This window comes from Triticum aestivum, chromosome 7A, assembly GCF_018294505.1.
Source record: "Triticum aestivum cultivar Chinese Spring chromosome 7A, IWGSC CS RefSeq v2.1, whole genome shotgun sequence".
Lineage (NCBI taxonomy): Eukaryota > Viridiplantae > Streptophyta > Magnoliopsida > Poales > Poaceae > Triticum > Triticum aestivum.
This window is the reverse complement of record NC_057812.1, coordinates 722885464-722894274: the sequence shown is the minus strand read 5'-3', so window position 1 is coordinate 722894274 and position 8811 is coordinate 722885464. Positions and strand designations below refer to the sequence as shown.

The 8811-nt window shown below is 42.9% G+C and overlaps 1 protein-coding gene across 2 annotated transcripts; it reads left to right on the top strand.

The window, feature by feature from the left end:
• Nucleotides 1–1716: 1716 nt before the first annotated feature.
• LOC123149701 (transcription factor GTE8) lies at nucleotides 1717–7962 on the top strand. Of its 2 annotated transcripts, none has more exons than XM_044569409.1 (10): nucleotides 1717–2155; nucleotides 3300–4059; nucleotides 4158–4206; nucleotides 4297–4361; nucleotides 4517–4571; nucleotides 4644–4703; nucleotides 4856–4977; nucleotides 5100–5166; nucleotides 7166–7287; nucleotides 7374–7962. In XM_044569409.1, exons 2-10 carry the CDS (start codon nucleotides 3355–3357, stop codon nucleotides 7740–7742), a joined length of 1614 nt encoding a protein of 537 aa, XP_044425344.1. In that variant the 5' UTR covers nucleotides 1717–2155; nucleotides 3300–3354; the 3' UTR covers nucleotides 7743–7962. The 2 variants fall into 2 exon arrangements, with proteins under 2 accessions (XP_044425344.1, XP_044425343.1); XM_044569408.1 differs by having other exon boundaries at nucleotides 4297–4397.
• The last annotated feature ends 849 nt before the right edge of the window (nucleotides 7963–8811 follow it).

The window sequence follows — 8811 nt, the reverse complement described above, 5'->3', positions numbered from 1 at the left end:
GCAAGTTCTACAAATTTATATTTTATTTGCTGGTTTGAAATTGCATCGTGTATCTTGGTGAGTAACTTTAGTGATTTGGTTTTGCATAGATTTATACAAAGATTTGCTCTCTCTCCCTAATCTCTCCCTAATAATAAAGCACGGATTGGATCTCCGGGTTCACCGTCGCAATACGCTTTCTTCTCATGTCATAATACGCTTTTACGATTATGTTTTGGAATTAACCGATGTGGTACTAACTTAAGAGTTCGTTTTTGCCTCCATGGTAGTATGATGGCAGACTTGGGCCTGCTTTAGTCTAGCCCATACACGTACAACTTTTTATAATCGTCCCGTTGCTAGGTGCTCGCGCTCCGCGAGGTCGACGGTCGCTGCACCTTCCTCCTCCATATGCCGTAGCCTTTGGCCCTTTGCTTCCTGCAGCGGCAAGCAGCAACAAAACTAGGAAGAATTGTGTGACGTGCGGTGCTAAGGTTGGTGGTATGATCTATGCGCCGAGTGGGATGGCAGCTGGAAACTGTTCGATCAAAACATGAGCGCTGCTCATATGAAGTAGGATGCATGTACCACATTAATTCAATGTTCAGTTATCTCGTGAGGGCCGGCGCCGAAGGAAACACCCAAGATACGTGTGTGCGTGTGATAATATATCGTACGTGGTACATCTGATCAATCATCACAGTGTGAATCAGCAGCAGCCAGCAGCACACAAATTCTCTTAAATACCAAAAAAAATCCTTACTTATTTAAACTCAAAATTAAGCTACTGTTGTTCCAAAAAAATATTAGAATCCACTTGAGTTTCAAAACTATATTCTGAATTATTTTAAGGTTACTTACATATACTTAATGCTTTCATTTAATCTTTTAAAGTGGATATTTACATTTGTTTTAACAGTTTATATGGTGGATAAATTATTTGATATAGAAAATATATTATTACTTTTTAAATAACATTAACATGAATTTGACTCTCGTATTCGATAAAAGACACTCCAAAAAAAAATGATTGCAACAGAATATAGATTATAATTATGTTTTATTTGGAACATACATAAGGAGCCGCCGGAACTACCCAAGGAGTTTTAAGGAAAAGCTCACAGGGTGAATTATAATTTTTTTGGTGTTAACTTAATCTATAATGTACGATCCGTTCTTTCTTTCTTACTGATAGAGAAGAAAGGAAACATCGACAACTACACATGCACACCTGCGAAAAACCTCACAGGAAAAAAAACATATTTCTCATGTTATTTTGAGCGAAGTGTGCGCGCGAGAGAGATGCCTTAGAACTGACCGCATTCAAACATGCTTTCGTTGTGTGAGTACTGAGACCACTATCAACAACACAAATATGATGCCATGTGAAAATAAAGGACGTGAATACATTAGGGTCTTGAGTCATGGTTATTGGGTTAAGAACATGTGTTATTTACTCTCCCGTTGCAACGCACGGGCTCTTTTGCTAGTACGTTTTTATAAACGTTGATCTTATGCAATAAAGCACGTTATGATTCTAAAAAAAAACATGATCGTGGCAGGACTGAAAAAAAACCCGGGGGAGAAGTCCTGATTGTAACAAAATATCGCCAGTTCTAATTTATTAACCCCTGGAACGAGCCTGTATTTACGCCGATATTGCCACTCCATCCACGAAACGAGCCGGCCCTTCTCTCCCTCCCCGAGCCGCCCGTCGCCCCCTCCCCTCTCTCTCTCGCACCAAAAAGAAAAAAAAAGCTCTCTTGCTAGGGTTCCTCCAACGCCGCCGCTCCCCGCATCCGCGCCGCCTTCCGGCGCCCCCTCCCCCCCTCCGCATCCACCCCCCCACCGCCCGCCCCCGACGCCCTTCCGCCGCTCCTCAGCCCCCGCGACCGACCAGCCACCGCTCCCCACGCACCGCGCCCAAATCCCCCGCCTGCAGCGCCGTCCCCCGCCGGCCCCATCCTCCCGCGTCCGTCCCCCGCCGGCTCGTTCCACCGCCCGCCCCCGACGCCCCGCCTCGACGCGGAGCCCGGGCCGAAACCCTAGCCTCCGCGCGCGTGCACGTCTCCGGCTCCCCGCGACGCCAGCGGAGGCCTCCCCCTCCGGGGCCAAGGATTCCGAAGGAACCTCCAGGGGGGCTGCTCCCCGCCCGCCCCGGCGAAGACACGCTCAGGTTGGTTCTTTTATCTCTCTCGCACACGCCACGAGGGTCCGATCTACGATTCTAGGGTTAATGGGTTGGGGTTCTTGGCAATTTGGGGTGGCCCCTTCGATTGGGGATTGGATAACCAGGCGCCTAGCCTCGCATAATAAGGACTCGTGGTATCGTGTCAGGAATCTCATCTCCAATAGGCCGTTAACCCTAGAATCATAGATGTCTTGCGCTAATTGGGCTCTCCACTCTAGCACAATTGAGGCTTTTAGGGTATGTTGGGAATCTCGTCTCCAATAGGCCGTTTCTTAGCTTCTTATTACTAGGAGAAGAGAAAAAACCATTTTTTTTCCTAGTAAAGGCCATTCGGCTAGCCTTATATTAATTAACAAACACCATGGAACCGAGTTAAGGATAATACCCTGCTTCCATCCTGGTGACATATTCTCAGTAGTCCTTGGGGGATCTGTACTAGTCACCAGCGTAGTATATGCTGGGTAGTCGGGGTTGTAACGCACACCGTTTCCGATCATGTGCAAAATAAAACTAGGGGGTAAACATCCCGAACAGAGGATAAGGAAAGTTGGAAGCTATTCCTATCTAGCTCATGAGCAGCCTCATTGGCTTTCCCTTGGACAGCCAAAAGCAACCTTTGCAAAACTTCATATGTATCTCCTCCTTGGGAACAAAATGGTTAAAAAGGAAATATGGTGGAATTGAACGTCAAGTTGCCCCTTTTTGGAAAATTGTCTATGGATTGTGATTATTACTTGGAAATATTTGATGATTTTCCTGTGTGTTCTATGCACGTTACGTTTACTGTGTTCACCCTTCTGTTTTGTTACTAGCTGCCACAGATTATGGGGCATTAACTCCATACTTTCCGCACACATTTTGTTCCAGATTCAGAGTTCCTACTTTCCTCTTTTGAAAATAAGGAATGTAGTGACCATTCATTGTCTGTATGGGCTGTTAGTGTTGTCATTTCATGGATTGTATTTTTCTCTATATCGCCATAGGTTCTGTTCAGTCAAGATAAACTGTTCCTCCAGAATGGATAGTACATGACCAGGTCTCATTGTCTTCCGTCTTCTTTTTCCTGTCTGCCTTATGATTATCTCGGCATTTTAAGCAGCTTGCTTCTGACTGAATATTCTGTTTTCAGCTGACTGAGAGAAGCTGTGCTGTATGTACCATGTGTGCCTATCGGAGAGGGCATCATGAAGCCTGAAGTTACTGGTCATTTGCCAAAATCAGAAAGTAATAAACCAAACACAATGACCACGCAAGCCTGTAAGAGGCGGAGGTCAGTTTATATAAGCAGTGGATCGGAAGATTCTGGTACAGATTCAGAGGTGGAGGGAAGTAAACGGTCTCAAAAATCTGGAACGACGTCAATTTCTTCATCTGAGCATCAACCATCTTCTAACAACAAGGCTGGAAGCATGAATGCTAGCAAGACAAGGGTCTGTAGAAATATTCTGGGGAAGCTCATGGATCACCCAGGTGGTTGGCTTTTCCATAAACCGGTTGATCCGGACCTATTTGGCATTCCTGATTACTTTGATGTTATCCGCAATCCAATGGACTTGGGCACTGTCAAGAAGAAACTCACAAACAAGAATTATTTAAGCACCGATGAGTTTGCAGCAGATGTGAGACTAACATTTTCAAATGCAATGACGTATAATCCTCCTGGAAATCAGGTTCACACAGTAGCTGAACAGCTGAATATAATGTTTAATTCTGAATGGACATCATATGAAAGAAAATGGAGCGACAGAAATCTGAAGCCAGTGCAGTTGCCGATGAAGGTAATTAAGGCTCATGTGGCTGTCAATTCAAAGCCAGTGGTTTCTAGAGGGCTGGTCGCATGCTCAGATTCATCTGCAAAGAAGACATTGACAAATGCAATATCCTCCAAAGTAAGACCACCTGATACCTTCATTCACTTGATTATTTGGTATTTTGTCATCCTAATGGCAATATGATTTTAATGTACTGCTATATGTTGTATGAACAGGTAAAAATTAAGTTTTGTGTGCGTGGCTCGGGGCAGACCTTATCCAAAGGTGTGAATGGTGTAACTTCTTATCATTATGCGCCACAAACTTTTCAGGACTATACTCTTTTGTCATGGTTATAGATGTTTTTTAATCCAGAGACGCCTGTGCAAGCAGCTGGTAGCAAAGAGGGCTCTTTACATCATTCTATCGCATGCACCAAGGTTTCGACAATACATCATTCTATCCCATGCACCAAGGTTTCGACAATGAGTTCCCTTTGTTTCTGTTTGATGCATTTCTGTATTTAGTTTTATGGCACATCATTTGTGAAGCAAAATCTCAGTTGTCCCTCCTAAGACTTCTATTCTATCTGTAGGAGAGCGCTAACACAACTAAGGTCCAGTCAAGTGAGCACAGAGTTCAGTCGATTGGTATGTTGATGAATTCCATCTAATTGTATCCTATGCCATCTGTTTTGATAATGCTTTTGTTTGCTATCCTAGGAAATGAATCACGGTCTTGCAGTGATACTTCAACTTCGCCTCTTTCTTCCTATGGACAAGGTTCTATCACCTTGCCCTCTTTTATCATATCTTCATGTAATTATTGTTTAACTCTTTATCTGTGGTGATAACATAACAATTAGGAACTTGGCACAATCTTGTTGCCATATATTTGGTTGCTAATGCAATGCATGTTGTGATGTGAATCTCAGGAGACGGAAGTTATTTACAAGCTGAACCTTTGTCACCAGCCAAGGCCCTTCGTGCAGCAATGCTTAAGAGACGTTTTGCTGGAACGATTGTGAAGGCACAGCAGAAGGCACTTCTGGACCATGTAATTTTCTGTAATATAGATGCTAAAATTTGTACATTAGTATTACATTATGCTATTTAGTCGGCAAGTTTTCTGCTGCACTTGCAGTTCTGGCTGATGTGCTGTTTTGATCTTTTTCTTAGGGGCAGCAAATAGACCCTGCAAAATTACAGTTGGAAAAGGAGAGGCTGGAAAAAAGGCAGCAAGAAGGTAATAATTAGCCACGAGCTTCTGATCAGCATTTTTATATAGTCTGGATATGTTTACCAGTTCTGTGAGTTTGGTCAGGTATCTTATATGTGCACTGAGCTCTCTCGTAGTCATGTGGACTTGTAATCCTGTTCTTTAAATGGGACATCTTTTCATTTAAACCCAAAATGAACTACACTTGTTTGAGTTTTTCACGCAGAAAATAAGCTAAACTTGTTTGAATTCTCATGCCCAAAATAAGATACTTTGAATTCTCATTCCAAAATTAAGATATACTTGATCGAATTGTACTACGTCTGTTTCTAAATGTAAGACGTTTTGGCAGTTTAAAGTGAGCTGCCTGAACTGCCAAAACATCTTATATTTAGGAACAGAGGGTTAATAAGATATGAAACTTGTTCAAAATGGGCCTGTTCAATGCTGGGATTGCTGGCAGTGGCAACTGTTCACTAGAGTCTCACATGCTGACATGGCACTAACAATAAGAGATGCGAAAGTGAGGCTTGATATTTTATCTTGATAGTTCACTAATGGATGGATTATGTTTTCTGAACAAGTTTATTAGTCATCAGACCTTAATTCTTGTGCACAACAATAAAAAGAATGCCAAAAGTGTCCCTTCCCCGGATTTATTTGTACAGTCCGTAATTTGTGTATTTCATGCCTTGGCATATAGTGATGTTTCACCTAGTTCAGCTAATTTTGGCATCGTTAGTTACCATTGTGTACTGGCTAGGAAGTGATAGTTATTGCGTGCTACGGAAATGGGTTATATGCCTTAACCCTGATCCACTCTTAAAATGGTTGTTGATGAACCAAGTATCTTCTTTCTCATCTGTGTTGCTCTATATTGCCTTTTCCTCTTGCTCGAAACCATCCATGTGCCAACCAATTTGGAAGAGTTGAACTTTGTCTCTAGTCATTCTACGTCCTATTTTGCCATATGTTTCCGTTACTAGTGGAGTGTCCATACATTGGAACATTGTATTTTACTTTGTTAGCATGATATGATACAGATATTGCTGTTATTCAACATGAAAGTTGTCAAAAGGAAGAGTGTCCTTACAAAATTGAGGCATGCGTACACACTGGCAAGGGTCATGAATTTTTGTACTTATTTTGATCCTATCTGAAGTATGTTGGCAATACGTAAAATACAATCTGGTTAGTAAATGAAAGATGCTTAGATACGTATCAGTTAATTATGGCAGTTGCCTGTCAGTTACACTGTCAGTTTGTAGCTTCTCTATTAAAGGAAGTCCTGTTGCTTGTAGGCAATCAAGGTAGGAAGAATTCATAACATCGATCGATATTTTTTCAAAGAGTAGCTATTATTTGTTTGATATGATAAGATGGATGAGTTGGTTCTTGGTTCTGGGAGTTTTTTCCATAACTGTAGCGTTTGGTATGCAAGTCTTAGGCACTAAAGGTTGTGGGTTGTTTGGTACAAACTGACTTACTCCTGTACCGACCTAGAACTCTATAGTCTATAATCTTTCCATTCCTTAATGTTAGTTATATTTGTCCCTTAGGGGACATCCGATAATGTTATATTTTTTGGGAACAATAATGGAGGATTTGGGACAGAAATATCCCTGCTTAGTTTGGTGATTACAGGCATAATTATGGGTGAAAAATTAATTATCCTTCGAAAAAATAACTTGGACCACTGCATAAATGAAGCACAGCTTCCAAAAAAAATGGCTGTGGGATTTATTTTGGGTAGAATCTGCAGTTCAATGGAAATAAAGCAAATACACCTAACAAATTGAAATTTATCTCAAAAACAAATATACCTAACTTCAATGAACAGAGGGAGTATATAGCAATATGCCAGTGTTGATTATGGGCAACAACATGAACTCCAAAATTTAGAAGAGAAACTTTAAAAATATATTCTGTATGGCTCATTTTTAAGTCGTACTCTTCTGTTCCACGTTGACATTGAGTTAATGCTGACCTTATTATGGCTTCCTCCAAATTCGTTCTATGCCTGCAGAGAAAGAAAGGATCGAAGCCCAGGTGAAGGCCGCTGAAGCTGCTGCACAGTTCAAGTTAGATGAAGAATTAAGGAAGAAGAGGGAGCGAGAAAGAGAGGCAGCACGCCTGGCACTACACATGGTAGTAGCTGCTTGTCCTGCGACCATCCAGCGAGTCTCTAAGCTTGATGTCCCACCGTGGCTATTCAACCTTTTTCCTTTTTGCAGATGAAGAAGACCGTTGACATTGACAACAGCGACTTCCTAAAGGACCTGGAAAACATCAGCAAAAAGTGGGAACTAAACCCTCCTGCCAAGCTAATTGTGGATTTCGTCGACGGGATGGAGCTCCCACCTGGCCTCGGAAGCCCGCTGGAGAGGCTCGGGCTTTTCATGAAGAGAGACATCGAAGAAGAGGTCGAAGATGAAATGGAGGACAGCGTATCAGCACCCTCCGTGGATGTCGACAGCGTATCACCACCCTCCGTGGATGTCGACAGCATATCACCCCCCTCCGTGGATGTCAACAGCTTATTACCACCCGCTGTGGATATGGATATCGACGGGGAGGAAGGAGAGATCGGCTGCTGTGGGTAGCATTCTTTTTTCTTGTGACTTTGTTTTGCATACGTATTGTGTACCAACACGATCGTACATCGTGGTTATAAGGTTACGATGTGATTCTGCCCCGCAAGTGGGCTATGTCGACATAAGCGGAGTGCACTGTAACTGTTGTGGTATTCAGAGTGAGTTTCTCGTACGGATATTCTGTAAAACAATTGGAAAAAAAGAGAAAAAAAAGCGATATAGTAGTGAAGTGCTTGTGTATATATATTGTGCTTAGATGGTGGTGTATTATCCCAGTGAAATGGCATTTTGCCTGTAGTCGTGACAAGCACATCCTGATGGTGATGCACAGATTGGCCGACAGGCACGTGTAATCTGAAACTGACACTCGGGAGTTTCATGCCTGAACATGAACATGGAAGATGCTGGGTGTCCTTGGCGGCTTCAAATACAAAACATCTCGGTGCAATGGTCACTTGGCTCAGCTGATGAACACCCAGAGCAATTTGTGCATGGGGTCGCTCATCCATGGTGTGGTGGAATATGCATGTATGATGTGTTGCAACCGTGGGATGGTACATGAAGGGTGTCTTTGGTTCCCGAACGGATTGTAATGGAATGTCATGGTTCCGTTTCACTGTAATGGGTTGGTTCCGTCCTTGTGTTTGGTGTGCGTAATTCAAAGGAATGGAATGGTTACGTTTGTGTTTGGTTTGAGAGATGGCTCGACGCTTCCCGGCGTGTGCCGTCGCTGTTGCCCCGCCGCAAGACCGTCACACACCCGCTTCGGAGGAGGACGAGAGAAGGGAGCTGATGTTGTAGATCAAAGGAAGATGAGATCAAAGGAAGATGGCCGGCGGCATTTTGGTGCTAAAAGTTAAAAAATACGGAAAATAGGTGCCAGAACGCCCCCCCGATTTTCACGTAGCTCCGCCGTTGCCCAGTGGCAGTGACTGGGCAGAGATGGAACAATGTTTTTTTGCACAAACCCCCTATATTAATACTAGATCTCATATAAAGTCCCTAAAAAACCAATATATGTCTGTATGTTGATTGGGTCCTACCTGTCAGGTCTACAAAGGGAAAATTCAAAAGACAA